Genomic DNA, 17,056 nt, shown 5'->3' with positions numbered 1-17,056 from the left:
GAAGTAGCAAAACTGCCGAGCCAGCAAGAAGTATATTATAGCGCGGTAAACAAAACGTTCGGTCTCGAGAATTGTTCAGTCTATAAACTGGGATTCTGAATAATACTAGTATATTCACAATTTTTTTTTTTTTAAGCGGGATGTTCTCATAGTCGTTCGAACCAGTACTATATCGAATCCATAACATCTAATGGTTTTCGGTCGAAAAACTGCAGCTCTTACGGAGAATATCTTGCTGGAAACTGTGACCTAAACGGCGAAGTTTTTATGGGAAACGGAGTTTCAGCTGAGTAAGTTCACTTATTTCATTTGTCTTTTTTATAACCTACCAACATCTATTGCTCAAAAATAAAGTTTATGTGTTTTTCTTCTTTTTTCCCTTTTTTTTCGTTTATTGCTCAATCTTTTCCTTTTTTGTATGACGGGTTTTCCAAAAGATAATAATAATAATAATAATAATAAACAGTATTTCAAATTGGATGGGTTTGGACATATTTTAGTTAAGACTGTCTGAGCATTCTTTAAAAAGAAAAAGGCTTGTTCGGCTGATTTTGGTGCCGAGGAGAGAAAAGAGACTTTGCCCCTCCCCACAAATTTCTTGAGCAGTGTAAGAACGTGGAGAATAAAGGAAAGACTTGAAAATAGAAAAAAATTCTATGTGAAACATTTGAATGAAGACGAATTTTGTAAAAGTTCAGTGGACATTGTCCATCACGTGTCAACCCAAAATCAATCCAATCTTTCATACCTTACTTCTATGACTATCTACCTTATTCTGCCCTAGGAATGACGTATGAAAGGATGATAAATAGAATTATCTATCAACAAATAAAATGACATCATTTTTATACTATCCCAAAAAGGGCTTATCCCAGATTTACCTCTCACTCACTCGGACTATTTGTCTTGGCTTTTTCTACAATTAGCCATAGTTTAATGCGTGTCCGCGACTAACTGATTTTAATTCAAAAGAAGCAACAAATGATAATATCTTTCTTGATGTTAATTCCCTGCAACAGCTGGGATGAAACCTCAGTCCCAAATTTCTTTAGACGTGGTAGTATCCGCTTTGTTGTTACAAGGTACTTAATTTGGATATTCAAAATATATATGATGAGAGATAAGTAGCTCGTCTGTTAGAGAAAATCACATCATAGCCCAGATAAGTAACTGTCACTGCAAACATTATGTTGCTCTATACTTTTACTTGCAAGCCTACTCTTTTCGATATTGTCTCAAAATGAATTATCTTTCATAATATAAAAGCTTCAGTGGCTCAATTGGTAGAGCATAAGTCTCATAATCCTAAAGTCGTGAGTTCAAGCCTCACCTGGGGTAACTTTCTCTGTTAATTTTAAATGAATAATGCTGGTTTCTAGGAAATTTAGGTTTCATTGTAAACTTTTAGTCTTTTAGTAGTATTTAGTTATTATGGGCCTTACTGTCCGTCCTTTACTGTACTTCTAATGATCGTCATCTAATGCATATAATTAAAAAAAACTTTTTCCACAAAATAAGCTTTCAAAAAAAAGTAAGGAACTCCATTATACTAAAAATGAACAAAAATAGAATCAAATAATCTACCAAGCATGCAACTACCACAAATCAGTATCAATAAATAAATGAAATCCAAACAAACAGAAATTAAAGTAAATAACAGAGTCAAACTCAAAACGAGCAGAAATTAATATGAGTAGGGATCTAAACCCCTATGCTTTCTAAAAGCCAGAATTGAATTTGTACTTTATTAAAAAAATTCAAATGAATTTATTAAAAAAAATGTGCATTGTCAGTTTATTATAAATATGCTGATTTTTATTCCTTAAAATCTTAATTAATTTTCGATTGCTTAAAGTTATAAAAAGGAAAACATTTAAAAGAATTTTTCAGTAAAGAACAAATTATATTCTAGCTTTTAGAAAGCATAGGGGTTTAGAACCCTACTCATATTAATTTCTGCTCGTTTTGAGTTTGACTCCGTTATTTGTTTTAAATTCTGTTAGTTTTGGGTTTCATTTATTTATTGTTGTTTATGCATTAATGTGAAATTACAAACGGTAAAAAGCCTATGGCTTTTTCTCAATTGGAATGGAAAGAGACGACCTGGCCACAGCCCACGATTATGACGTCATTGATCAATCTTTAGCATAAAATATGCAGTTTTTTGTAAAAGATTGGTTCTATTTTAAAAATAATTTGGTTTAACTATAAAAAGGTTTTAACCCCAATAACTTTAATTTAAAATAAGCCATTGAACAACTCTCTACGATGTTCCAGTGCCAAGCTATTTGTGGAAAAGAAAAAAAAGAAAAAAGGAAAAAAAGATGCCGTTTAGGCAGAATACTGCAGTAGCTGCCACATTTTTTTTATTTTCAAGCCAATATATTTCCCTTGCTGTTCAAGCCAAGGGACAGAAAGTTTCCTATATTGGGGTTTCTGACAAGGCGGTTCTAATTGTGTACTTTTTGTTTTGATCTGACTATATTTTTAGGAGATATGGGTTATTATATTTCTTAACATTGGACAGGATCGTCTCTTACTAGGTTGCTGGCTACCGCTGCAACCCCGATCAACGAAAAATTGACCGAGTCGAGGCTGAATTTTGCAGGCATCAAGACATCGTCAATCATAGGCAGCACAATCGCGCTGCCTAAGTAAAGAACGATGTTGGCAAAATGTATTATTTTTTTTCTTCCATACCAGGGCACTTCGTATTGAAGGAGTTGTCGTAGAAATTTCGAAAAGGGCTCATTCGACTGGAAATTGGAATGGCTAGTGCCCTTTTTAATAGTCGAAATTGATTGGAAGGCAGCTAACAACCCTTCCACGCCCGTCATTTCCCCAAACTCATCCAATCAAAACTTTGAGATAGCCATTTTGTTCAGCATAGTTGATTTCCAGATAGAAATTATGTAAGTTATACCCTGAGGGCATATAAGAATAAAGTTGACACAATTTATCATTTTTTTTCCTTTAGACCAGGGCACTTCGTATAGAAGAAGTTTTCGTAAAAACTTCAAAAAGGGCTCATTCAATCAGAAATTGGAGTGGTTTGTGCCCTTTTTAATAGTCGGAAGTAATTGGAAGGCAACTAACACCCCTTCTACGCCCACCCTTTCCTGATAAACACCTAATCAAAATTTTAACATAGCCATGTTGTTCAGCGTAATCGATTTCCAGATGGAAATTATTTTCTTCAGGAGGACACTCCCCCAAAGCCCTCGGGGCAAGGTTTTTAAGTTATGCCCTGGGGGCATATAAGGTTTTCATAGAAAGGGTTGTCGTAGAAACTTCAAAAAAGGCTCATTCGATTGGATATCCAAAGAGCTAGTGACCTTTTTAATATTCGAAAGTGATTGGAGGGCAACTAAACCCCCTCTCACGCCCACCTTTTCCCCAAATACATCGAATCAAAATTTTGAAATAGCCATTTTGTTCAACGTAGTTGAAATTTCTAGAAATTAGGTCAAAAGTTTTAGATAGCCGTTTTATTTCCAGAAAGTTCTGGAAATAAGGTCTTTGAGGATGACAACCCCCTCACAGCCCTTGAGGTAAGGGTTGTAATTTATGCTCTGGCGGCATATAAGGTGTTTTATCGTAGAAACTCAAAAAGGACTCATTCGATTGGAAATGGAAAGGCCTAGTGCCCTTTTTGATAGTCGAAAGTGATTGGAAGGCTTGACATTTTTATAGTAAAGATCGATGTGGGTACATTGTATTTTTATTATACAAGGGCACTTCGTATCGAAGGAGTTGGCGTTGGTTCCTCGAAAAGGGCTCATTCGATTGAAAATAGAAAAGGCAGGTGTCCTCTTTAATAGTCGAAAATGATAGTAGGGCAACTCATCCCCCTCACACGCTAACCCTACAATTTGCCCATAATGTTTCAAAACTAAACGTTGCCTTAAGATTAAATCAAAATGCACTGTGTTAATGCTAATTCCCAATAAGGCATCTCAGCAATATCCAAAGAACGACTGAGGATATTATGTTAAAATTTTCCAGGCTAATTCTGCTCTTAAAATTTAACCAAATCAAAATAGCGTAAGTGCATCCTAGCTATCAAAGAAAGTAAACAGATTTTTTTGCGAATGGTATCAAGTTCTCCATTTCAGGTCAACTAGAGAAGGTATGAAACTAAATTAAATATTACTATTTGTGTCCAGATTGTTAAAAGGGTATATGTTGTTAAAAACTGCTGAAAATTTTTCTCCAGCATACACATAGCAGGCCAAACTATAAAGTCTTAAAAAAGAAAAGATTTAAAGTATTATTTTTTTCCCTGAAAAGACTGTGTCAATATAAAACAAATAGAAATTAATTAAAAAAAAACTCAAAACGAGCAGAAATTAATATGAGTTTGGCTCAAATCCCCTATGCCTTCCTAAGGCCAGAACATAATTTGCACTTTACTGGGAAAAAATACAAATGAATGTGCACTGTTAGTTTATAATACATATACAAATATTTAAAAATGTTAATACTATTTAACTTAATAAAGTTAAAAAAGTATAAACATTCATATTTATTTGTTAAAGTGCACAAACTTATTTTGTGGAAAAAGTTTTTTTAATTAATCGTAGAAAAAGCTAAGACAGATAGTCTGAGTGATTGAGAGGCAAATCTGGGATAAGCCCTCTTTAGGATTGTATAAAAATGATGCCATTTCATTTGTTGATAGATAAGTCTATCTATCATTTGTCCATATGCCATTCCTAGGGCAGAACTAAGGTAGATAAATAGTCATAGAATCGAGAGATTAAAGATTGGATTGATTTTTAGTTGACGCGTGAAGGCCTTAAAATCAATTTAAAATCAAGTATTTTACAGTCATCAAGACATGGCTAATTGTAGAAAAAACCAAAACAGATACTCCAAGTGATTGAGAGGCAAATCTTGGATAAGCCCTTTTTAGAATTGTATATAAATGATGTCATTTCATTTGTTAATAGATAAATCTATCTATCATCCGTCCATATGTCCATCCTAGGGCAGAACTAAGGTAGATATTCATAGAATTAAGGGATGCAATATTGGATTGATTTTGGATTAACGCATGACTGACAGTGTCCACTGGACGTGTTTGCATACACGTCCCAGGCTTTGCATAGCCTGGGACTGAATTTGCTTGGACTCACAGGCGGCAAAGAAGTGAAACCTAAGCCTAATAGACTTGGACGCATGTAGTCTAAAGGTGGATAAAACATTTGGCACTATGTCAGAACTCTCCTCAATGGAAGGCTAACTTCTTTAATTAGCTTTTTAAATTATCCAGTTCTGAATTTTTTGGTGCCAGTTCGTTATAATATGTATTATAAGTCATTTATGCGCGACATTAATTTACACGACATTTAGTAGATGTAAAATAATAAGCAATATACAGAAACATGAAAGATTCACCTGTCTATAAACTTTCTAATGGCCCTTTCTCAGAAGTCTTGAGAAGATATTAAAATATACGAAAATTGGATATTTATGTCTCTGAACAGTCTTTTTCAGTGTCACCTTTGGATAGTGAGGGTTTATGCTTTCTTTGTATCTTGGCCTCCATGTCCTAAACAGAACACTTTGCAGGCTTATCCTTCTACCCTTGCAAAAATATCCGCAGATGCCTTGGAATCTGTGGATGGTTTTTGACTCCAGATAATCGTACCAAGAGGATTACTGACTTCCATATTAGCATGAAAAGAATTTACATTAAAGAATTAATATTGTTGTTAAACAAAAACACCTTTCAATAATCCTGTATCGATTTGTTCGATTAAATATTCAAGTTCTGATGCGAAACTACTGTGTTTCATCCAAATACTACTACTACTACTACTAACAAATCACTGCAGCGTCGAAGCACTTGAGGCCAACAAAGCTAAGCAGGCTCATCCTCCATTCTAATATATTTAAAACCTCCGTCTTTGCACCCTCCCAGGATATTCCCGTTTCTCTTAAATCTTTCTTTATGACCTTTTCCCAACCAAACTGCCGACGAACTACTTTACTTCTAACCCTAGACGGTTGGCCGAAAAGAACAATCATCTTTCATCTGAAGAACGCGTCCAAGCAATCTCAACCATTTTCTCATTATAGCCTAAGAAAGCGGCATTGAACCCCACTTTTCGCACAGCCTACTGTTTGAAATACGGTCACTCAGCCCGGTACCCAGAACAATCCGTAGGCAATTTCTTTGGAAAGCTTCTAGCAAATATTCATCCGCTTTTCGGAGCGCCCATACTTCAGAACCATATTTTGACCACTGTCACCAATGTTACTTCCAATATTCTATACTTGGTTTAAAGACTTATCTTCCTATTCTTCCAAACTTTTTTCAACTGTGAAAAAACAACCCAAGCCTTGGCTTTTCTACTTTTAACATCTTCCCTGCCCCCACCGTCTTTACTAATAATACTACCAAGGTAATTGAAGCTATTCACTAGTTCAATCTTTTCGTTACCTAATGTCACCATTTCATCTTAACATATTCCTAGCCTTAGTGACTTGGTCTTCTGAACATTAAATTTCAAAGCTATTCTAGCACCCTGACCTCGCCAAACCTCTAAAACTTCATTAATTTTGCTCACATTTTCATCTAGGATGCTTAAATCATCAGCGTAATCTAAGTCCAGGAAGGATTATCCTCCCCCGTTTGATTCCGTGTTCTACCATTGCCTTTTCTGTACTCCTTAAGACAAAGTCCATCGAAATGATCCATATAAAGGAGGATAGAACAAAACTCTGCTTAACTCCTGATTTAGTACGAAACCAGCTGCTAACCTCATATTCTATACTGTATGATCATCTCTCATATTCCCCTAAATACAGATCCTTCATTTAATTTTGCGCAAATATCCCATTTATCCGGAGTATTCAGAGATTTCACAGATTATGCTTTTCATTGTTGCTCAAGTCCTGTGTACTAACAGTCATGGGTGTAGGGAATGGGGGCCCGGGGCGGGCAGCTGCCCCCCCCCTAGAGCTTCAAATTTACTATAGATATTAGCGAGAACTTTTCGTATGTTGGAATTTTTTGTTGGATGTTACCTGGTAGATGGTTAAAAAAGCTGGAAATAAAGGAAATTTCCAAATATCATTTGCGATATCAACAATTGCGTTTCGATCTTCAATATTGATTTTCGGTCCAATATATAGATAGGAGACTGGTCCCCGATCGGCTGATTTTGACTTGTTTAATTCTCCATGAATAGATTCAAACGATAAGAAGTTGCTGAGCATGCCAAAGCAAAAATAACTCATTCAATACCATCCTTGATAAAGACAATTAGAAATGCTCCGCCATTTTCCCACCTGGATGCCTCTCTATCCAAGTGGTCAAGAGTGACAAACCTGAGCCACCCCGGCACTGGTTCGATCGTCTCTGGCTTACGTTTAGCCACCGGACAAAAGAAAAAGAAAAGTGACAAGGGGAACATTAAAGCTTGTTTTTCGGCTATAAAATTAAGAAAGAATATGGTCAGCATAATAAACTATAAAATGAATTTCATTAAGGTTTAAAAAAAAACTAAAGAGTATTAATTTCAAATTATACATTGACTGATCAACAACAAAAGTAAAACGCTCCGCTAATCTTAGTATTCTACCTTTAGTGGTGGCAGTTTTATTTCAAATTCTGTCTTTAAGACACTATCCATCTCGTCAGTTAGTGCAAAGTCTCTTACTCTAGTCTCCTTCCAAAAGTGGACCTTAAGTTCTTCAGTTGCTACTTTTTGATAATGATAATGTTGTGAACAGAATTCACTTTCTTGCTCATCAGCTCAATCAGAATGTAATCACCAGCATTGACTTTCTCAGTGTCAAATTAGAAGTTGCTGGTAGGGGGCTTGTCTTCAATGTCTATGCTGGGGTCTGAAGAGTTGTTGTATACAGGATCATCTACGTCAGAATCGTCACTCTATCTGTAACTCTTGTTGCAAGAGACACGCCTTTTGCTTTTTAGTCTTTTCACTTGTCTGACTTCCGTTCCAGGACTAGGGCTTTTTGGTAGATATAGCTTTTATCCTAGCAGTAATGCATTCTTTCATAGGGGTGTCAGTGAGCACTTGTGACTTTTTCATATTTTTTTCCTGTTGAGTTTCTGGGTTTGACTTGATTGATAAAATGCTGTAAGTAAAGCAAAGAATGAGAGGCAGTCATCCAGGTAGAAGTATTTTCTGAGCTGATCATGATGGTTCCTGGTAAAGCTCCCCTGAGTAAAATTATCGCACACTGTTTTTGTAGGGAAATAAGTAGGGAATTGTGTTTCCAACACATTAACACCAGCACAAATCGTGGTCAACTGACCTCTTTCTGCTGACGTGACCTTCCCTACTTACTTCTGGCCTCGCTGTGCAATGATTTTACCAGGCTTGTGGATTTTTTCAGACCTGATTCGTTAAAACTTCAAATGTCTTGTGGTCTGAACATGTTTTTATATAGGCCTCAACCCAGTCCTTAATCCAATCCAGTCCAATCCTCAATCCTCAATCTCTTCTGTTTTACTTTTAATCATTTTATCTTGAATGCAATTTAACAGGAAAAAATAGAACTTCAGTTCACCTACTGTTCTGACAGGATTAAACAACGCCAGAAATAACACAGTTTTGGGTTTTAAGCTTGCCTTCAACCTTTAAATATTCTGTTTACACAGCTTTTACAAGCATAGCCTACTTTTGGACACCTTGGTACGGCATGCCGAATTTACCCTGGTTATTGTGGCCGAACATGGGAGTTCACTATCCCATAGGATGAAAAAATACTAACAGCAAACTGGTGAAGATGGCACGTCTCGGAAGCTGCCAAAAACAGGCAAATAATAAGAGAATACAATGTGAGTTTACAACGCGAGTTTTCTAGCATTCGTAATTAGGCGTAGGCTTTCAGACAAAATTGAACAAAATTCCAGAGTTAATCACCGTAAAACCTGATCCAATCTGATATTTTTGGTAAAAGTATTAATTAAGGTCAGACATTTTAGAACATAAAATGTTCTCTTCCATCTGTCAGAGCTTTTATAAGCCCCATAGGTTTTTATATTGAAACTGTTTGCTTCGGCTAAACGTGGGCCGGTCTCCCCTATACTAATTTTGATATTTAATTTTGCCCAACTGTAAACTTTTGAATTGGATTCTGAGAAGAAGCTGTTATCTAACCATAATGTGATTTGTGTCAAATCGCTTTTTTGGTGTTTATGTTTTCTGGAAATTGGAAGTAGGATAGTGGGTCTCTTATGTTATACTGTTGCAGGAAAAGTAGAACATGGAAAGTGTTAAAGTCCGAGTTTTAGTGATATATAGAATGACTAGTTTCTAAAGATCTATATTCAAAGGACCTTGGGAAGTATTAGTAAGATCCCTCTCCCCTCCATCACAGAAGCAGCTGCCCCCCTCTACACAAGATGCTGCCTGCACCCATGCTAACAGTAAATGGCAAAAGGTCTGCCTCTTGGCAAAAAATCACCCAAATTGGAAATTTAGGTAGTTTCAGAAATGTATTTTTGCTTATATGTCCTTATGTAGTGTTGTAACTAGTAAAATTGGTCACGTTAAAATAGGGTATCTTGCGTATTTTACCGTAATTTTAAGGACCCCCGTAAAATTTGTATTTTATCTATTTTACGTAATTTACGTGTTTTACGTAATTTAGGTAGTTTAACGGGGCGTCATTTGGGGGTGGAATGGGGGGCAGTTGCCCCCCCCCCCAATAATGTGGAGAAAAATATATTATACATCCTATGCCCTTTGACTATCAAGACATAGATAATTTCTTAAACCACATTGGCCTGACATCACATAAAGAAAGAAAAACGAGCAAAAATGGGGTTTTTATAGGCCAAATGAAGATACTGAAAAAACGAAGCGAGACAAACGCCTCTCTTCTTCAGCGCGAAACGAAACGATGTATCAATAAAAGCCAAAAATTAAAAGAATTAAAAACAACTACCTAACAACCATAAAAGCGAGTTATTTGCCAATATCCGCGATTTGCACAAAATCCAAAAAATATGAACTGCCATCGACGGATACTAGCAAACAACTGAACAAGGAAAGGAATCAATTCATTCACTCGAAAAACAAAACGAACCAGCAATTAAATAAGTTGGAAAACTATGTCATTTGATTTCGGATTTTAATTAAGGCATTTCTTGCAGACACCCTTTGAGACCTAAGGGGTTGTTCACGTGTTTGATTAGATGATTGGGAAAGTGGTTCAAGGTTTATTTCGAACGGTTTATTTCGAAGGTTTATTATAACGAAGCGAAATATTCGCTTCGTTTTTTCAGTATCTTCATTTGGCCTATAAAAACCCCATTTTTGCTCGTTTTTCTTTCTTTATATCAAGACATGGACCCCTCTTGCCCCCTCCACCTCCCAATAAAAATTCTGGAGATTCGCCCCTGTATATTACCGGTACCTCACATATTTTACTGACATGTTTCACGACACCTTGCAATTTTCAAAGCATAAAAGCTCGAAGAGGCTGGCAGACAAAGGATTGAATATGATTTTGTTTTGTGTATAGCTGTTCACTAGTTTAAAAGGCCGTCTGTCTGACTTAGGTCCCTTGTTATCAGAACAATAAAGTTTATTATATTACAGGTAATTATAATTTTAAAATGGTGAAATATTAGCTGAAATAAAATTACATGACATATGAAAAAAATGATATAGCCGAGAAAAATTAGGGTAATATCAGCCAGTGGAAAAAAGAAGCGAAAATGATAGCGGCAGATATTTCGTCACGGAATTCCTCCCAGCCGTCTTCAGAGCTAAAAAAAAGAAGAAGGAAACTTAATCTTTTGAATTAGCTCTAACTGAACAGATGAAAGACTGAATCACACAAACGGAAAAACCAAGCCAGAATAAATGAAAGACTTTTCACCAAATACTTTTGGCAAGAATTCTCTGCATAGTGATTGACTTAGCTTGTCTATTGACTTGGTTTCCGTTTTAAGTGTGGTGAGATTATCTTAACTTAAACTGAGGAAAAATTGTATTTTAATATTTTAATTTTAGGTTATTGCAAATTTGGTTTATAGGAATATCTCTAGTATCTCTATTTGAAGCAAGTTCTTTATTTATGGATTTTTTTTTTCAATTGCCTTCCTAAATGATTGCGGGAAGCCATTAGTAGAGAGGCCTCATGAGCTCCCACGAGGACAATACCCCTTCGAATCCCGATCCGGACACTTTTTTTAAAACTCCCACGCCCACACCATATATGGGCATAGAGTCATTAGGGAGAACACGTGGTTAATGGGTTCAATGACCTCTTTTTCCAAGGTCGAGTTATTTGATGTTTCTATGTGTAATAGCTCCGGGACGAAGGTTGCACATGCGCATTGAATTCTAACGGGAACAATGTTATTGATCTTGGACTCGAGGGGGAAGTGAATTTCCGAGAACTTGATTGCGTAATCAAAGTGTGTCAACAACAACAACATCGACCTTGACATTCACTGAGAGCGTGCACTTACAAAACCGGTACGAACCACGTGGTTTATGGTCCATATATGGTCATAGAATACTGACGGGGCTCCAAATATGGGCATGGATTCATTAGGGAGAACACGTGGTTAATGGGGTCAATGACCTAAATTTCACAACAACAACATCGACCTTGACATTCGCTGAGAGCGTGCACTTACAACAACAAAAACCCGGAATTTGGAACACCTGTGCTGTCGACCTCAATTCACCTATCGTGAATCAATAATTCCCCTTAGAAACAACAAATTAATTTCCCTTTCTTGACAGATCAATCAATCAATGACACCATCTATCAGACTTTAAAAATTTCCGCCTAGAAACATTTCTCAAGGAATAGATCCAGGTCATTAATGTCTTTGCCTCTGAAACAACTCTTTTGGTCGAACTCCAAAAGATATTAATAACCACAGGCCATTGAAACAATTAGGCAAGAAACATCTTAGTGATGAATTTTTTTAGCGCGCGAGAAGGTTTCCTATTAATTTGAAATGCGTTTGCACAGAGATGCCAATAACAAAGGAACACGCTGAATTTACGTTTAAGGATAATTTGGGCGAAACCTTTCTAGACAGGTTATGGAACTATTTTGGTGAAACAGATAGAGACATTTTAAAAGAAGATTTTTGAAGAGATTTTAGAAGAGAATTTGAGTGTGGTCGTTATAATACACAAGCTTCATTTGAACAGTGTTGTGAGGTCCTCTAACCCAACCCAAAGGGTTCCAATCCTCCAACCCGAACCTCGAAGGAAGCCCCCGGTCCTCAAAGCCCCCCCCACGCTCCCAACGGGCCACCAGCGCATCCCCCGGCCCACCCAGCCCCTCAACTGTCCCCCCGGCCCCTAAAAGGCCCACCCTGTGCCCCCAAGGTCCACCAACAGTCCCCAAAGGTCCAACGAGCTCCCAAAGGACCAATGGGGTCCCAAATCCCCACTACCGGTCCCCTAAAGTCCCCCAGGCCACCCCAGTCCCTCCCCCGGCTCACACCTGCCCCCCACGCTCCCAAAGGATTACCGGCGCTCCCAACGGCCCACCCAGACCCCCCAAAGGCCCTCCCCGGGCTCCACAAAGGAATTATTTACTGACCTTCAGTTGTTGTGATTTTAAAAGTTCTGCTTTTGTTTTCTAAAATCATCGCCTAAAATGCCTAAAACTGTTTCACCAAAAGAGACACACACACAGAGACACACACACAGAGAAACAAACAGAGACACACACACACAGAAAAACACACACAGACACGCAGACGGAGACACACGCAGAGACACACACGCACACAGAAACACACACACAGACACACACACACAGAGACAAACACACAGAGACATACACAGTTTGTGGTTTACCTTGTCACAGTTACATTTTCTTGATTTTTCAAAGTTTATTTTGAATTTCTTTCTTTGAAGTGCAAGAGTTGTAATATTTAATCAGTGTTTGGTTGTGGTTTAACTTGTCACATTTACATTTTATTGATTTTTCAAAGTTCATTATGAATTTCTTTCGTTGAAATGCAAGATTTGGAATATTTCAGTAGTGTTGGGTTGTGGTTTAACTTGTCAAAGTTAAATTTTCTTGATTTTTCAAATTTCATTTTGAATTTCTTTTATTTAAATGCATGAGTTTGAATATTTCAGTAGAGTTAGGTTGGGGTTTAACTTGTCACATTTACATTTTCTTGATTTTTCAAAGTTCATTTTGAATTTATTTTGTTGAAATGAAAGAGTTGGAATATTTCAGTTGTGTTTGGTTGTGGTTTACCTTGTCAAAGTTACATTTTCTTGATTTTTCAAAGTTCATTTTGAATTTCTTTCGTTGAAAAGCAAGAGTTGGAATATTTCAGAAGTGTTTGGTTGTGGTTTACCTTGTCACAGTTAAATTTTCTTGATTTTTCAAAGTTCATTTGAATTTCTTAAGTTGAAATTCAATAGTTGGAATATTTCAGTAGTGTTTGGTATTGGTTTAACTTGTCACAGTTACATTTTCTTGATTTTTCAAAGTTAATTTTGAATTTCTTTAGTTGTAATGCAAGAGTTGGACAATTTCAGTTATGTTTGTTTATAGTTTACCTTGCCAAAGTTACATTTTAATGGTTTGTCAAAGATCATTTTGAATTTCTTTCGTTGAATTGAAAGAATTGGACTATTTCATTAGTGTTTGGTTGTGGTTTAAATTGTCACAGTTACATTTTCTTGATTTTTCAAAGTTAATTTTGAATTGATTTACTTGAAGTGCAAGAGTTGGAATGTTTCAGCAGTGTTTGGTTGTGGTTTACCTTGTCACAATTACATTTTCTTGATTTTTCAAAGTTCATTTCGAATTTCTTTCGTTGAAATGCAAGAGTTGGAATATTTCAGTGGTGTTTGGTTTTGGTTTACCTTGTCACAGTTACATTTTCATGATTTTTCAAAGTTCATTTTGAATTTCTTTCGTTGAAGTGCATGTGTATGTTTATGTCTCTTGTTTGTGTACTTTTGTTACCTTTTCACTATTAAATTTTCATGTAGTTTCTATTTTCATTTTGAACATTTCTCGTATAGAAGCTAGTGTTGGACTCAAACTGTTGTTTTTGGTTGTGGTTTACATAGTAACGGGAAAATACCATTGTTATTTATATTATCATTTTGAATTTATAAAGAAGTTAAGAGGTTTTTTTAATATTTAAGTAGTGTTTGGTTGTGTATAACCATGTCAAAGTTACATTTTCTTGATTATTCATAGTTCATTTTGAATTTCTTTTGTTGAAATGCAAGAGTTAGAATATTTCAGTAGAGCTTAGGTGTGATTTAACTTGTCAGAGTTAAATGTTCTTGATTTTTAAAAGTTCATTTTGAATTTCTACAGTTGAAATACAAGAGTTGGAATATTACAGTCGTGTGTTGTTGTTGTTTACCTTGTCACAGTTACATTTTCGTGATTTTTCAAAGTTCATTCTGAATTTCTTTCGTTGAAATGCAAGAGTTGGAATATTTCAGTAGTGTTTGGTTGTGGTTTACCTTGTCACAGTTACATTTTCTTGATTATACAAAGTTTATTTTGAATTTCATTGGTTGAAATGAATGAGTTGTAACATTTCAGAAGAGTTAGGGTGTTTTTTTTCGTGTAAAAGTTATATTTTCTTGATTTTTAAAATTTCATTTTGAATTTCTATTTTTGAAATGCATGAGTTTGAATAGTTCAGTAGTACTTGGTTGTTGATTACCTTGGCACAGTTAAATATTACTGATCTTTCAAAGTTAATTTTTTTTTTATTTACTTGAAATGCAAGAGTTGTAATATATCCTTAGTGTTTTGTGGTGAATTACATTGTCAAAATTACATTTTATATATTTTTAATTGTTCATGTTTATATCTTTCATTGTAATTCAAGAGTTGGAATATTTAAGTATTCTTTGGTTGTGGTTTAAATTGTCAAAGTTACCTTTTACTGATTTTTAAAAGTTCAGTTTTAAGTTCTTTAGTTGCAACGCAATTGTTGGAATATTTCAGTAGTGTTTGCTCTTTGTTTACCTAGTCACAGTTAAATTTTAATTATTTTTAAAAGTTCATTTTTAATTTCTTTCTTTGAATTGAAATAGTTTGACTATTTCTGTTGTGTTTTATTTTTGTTTACCTTGTCACAGTTAAATTTTCATGATTTGTAAAAGCTCATTTTGAATTTCTGTCATTGAAAAGCAAGAGTTGGAATATTTCAGTCGTGTTTGCTTATGGTTTACCATGTCACAGTTACATTTTCTTGATTTATAGAAGTTAAGTTTGAATTTATTCGAATGAATTTAAAGAGGTTTACTATTTCAGCAGTGTATTTTTCTGGTTTACAATGTCACAGTTACAGTTAATTGATTTTTCCAATTTCATTTTGCATTTCTTTCTTTGAAATTAAATATATGGACTATTTCAGTGGTGTTTGGTTATGATTTACCTTGTCACAGTTACATTTTCCTGATTTTTCAAATTTCATTTTGAATATATTTATTTGTATGGCAAGAGTTGGACTATTTATGTAGTGTATGGTCGTGGTTTAACATGTAACAGTTACATTTTCTTTATTTCTCAAAGATAATTTTGAATTTACTTCGTTGAAATGCAAGAGTTGGAATATTTCAGTAGTGTTTGGTTGTGGTTTACCATGTCACAGTTACATTTTCTTGATTTTTCAAAGTTCATTTTGAATTGCTTTCGTTGAAATGCAAGAGTTGGAATATTTCAGTAGTGTTTGGTTATGGTTTACCTTGTCACAGTTACATTTTCTTGATTTTTCAAAGTTCATTTTGAATTTCTTTCGTTGAAATGCAAGAGCTGGAATATTTCAGTAGTGTATGGTCGTGGTTTACCTTGTCACAGTTACATTTTCTTGATTTTTCAAATTTCGTTTTGAATTTCTTTCATTGAAATGCAAGACTTGGAATATTTCAGTAGAGTTTGGTTGTGGTTTACCTTGTCACAGTTACATTTTCTTGATTTTTCAAATTTCATTTTTAATTTATTTCAATGAAATTAAATAGTTTGTATATTTCAGTAGTGTTTGGTTCTGGTTTACATTGTCACAGTTAAATTATCTTGATAATTAAATGTTCAGTTTTAATTACTATAGAATTAATGACCTATATTTATTATTTAAATAGGTTTTTGTTGTGTGTTACCTTGTCACAATTAAATTTTCTTGATTTTTCAAAGTTCATTTTTGAATTTCTTTCGTTGAAAAGCAAGAGTTGTAATATTTCAGCAGTGTTTGGTTATGGTTTACCTTGTCCCAGTTTCATTTTCTTTATTTTTCAAATTTAATTTTGAATTTCTGTCTTTGAAATTCATGTGTTGGAATATTTCATTAGTGTTTGGTTGTTGTTTACCTTGTCACAGTTACATTTTCATGATTTTTAAAAGTTCATTTTGAATTTATTTTGTTGAAATGCAAGAGTTGGAATATTTCAGTAGAGTTCGGTTGTGGTTTAACTTGTCACAATTACATTTTCTTTATTTTTCAAAGTTCATTTTTAATTTCTTTTGTTGAAATGTCAGAGTTGGAATATTTCAGTATTGTTTGGTTGTGGTTTACCTTGTCAAAGTTGCATTTTATAGATTTTTAAAATTTAATTTTGAATATCTTTCGTTGAAAAGCAAGAGTTGGAATATTTCAGTCGTTTTTGGTTGTGGTTTACCTATTCACAGTTACATTTTTTTTTTTTTTCAAATTTTAATTTTTTTTCGTTCATTTGAAATGCAAGAGTTGGAATATTTCAGAAGTGTTTGGTTTTGGTTTAACTTGTCATAGTTAAATTTTCTTGATTTTTAAATGTTCATATTTAATTTATTTCTTTGAAATGCAATTTTTTTAATATTTCAGTATTGTTTGTTCGTGGTTTACCTTTTCACAGTTAAATTTTCTTTATTTTTAAAAGTTCATTTTGAATTTCTTTCATTGAAATACAAGAGTTGGAATATTTCAGTAGTGTTTGGTTTTGGTCTAACTTGTAAAAATTACACTTTAATGATTTTTCAAACACAATTTTTAATTTCTATATTTGAAAAGATAGAGTTAGACTATTTCTGTAGTGTTTGCTCTTTGTTTACAATGTCAAATTTA

At 34.7% G+C, this 17,056-nt stretch overlaps 1 protein-coding gene and 1 non-coding gene across 2 annotated transcripts in view; both read left to right on the top strand.

Moving 5' to 3' along the window:
• Nucleotides 1-17,056, top strand: part of LOC148945135 (pancreatic triacylglycerol lipase-like) — a 117,872-nt gene that overhangs the window by 64,750 nt on the left and 36,066 nt on the right. The window contains exon 6 of the mRNA XM_089098848.1: nt 137-290. Coding sequence (XP_088954974.1) covers nt 137-290 — 154 coding nt within the window. The remainder of the gene's footprint in view (nt 1-136; nt 291-17,056) is intronic.
• TRNAM-CAU (transfer RNA methionine (anticodon CAU)) lies at nt 1,266-1,338 on the top strand. Its single transcript has one exon. It is a non-coding gene; the product is annotated as a tRNA-Met (tRNA).

This window comes from Artemia sp. Qi Xiang Cuo, chromosome 13 (genome assembly GCF_049724085.1).
Source record: "Artemia sp. Qi Xiang Cuo chromosome 13, ASM4972408v1, whole genome shotgun sequence".
NCBI lineage: Eukaryota > Metazoa > Arthropoda > Branchiopoda > Anostraca > Artemiidae > Artemia > Artemia sp. Qi Xiang Cuo.
Note: the sequence above shows the minus strand (reverse complement) of the source record. Positions and strands in the feature narration are given on the sequence as shown.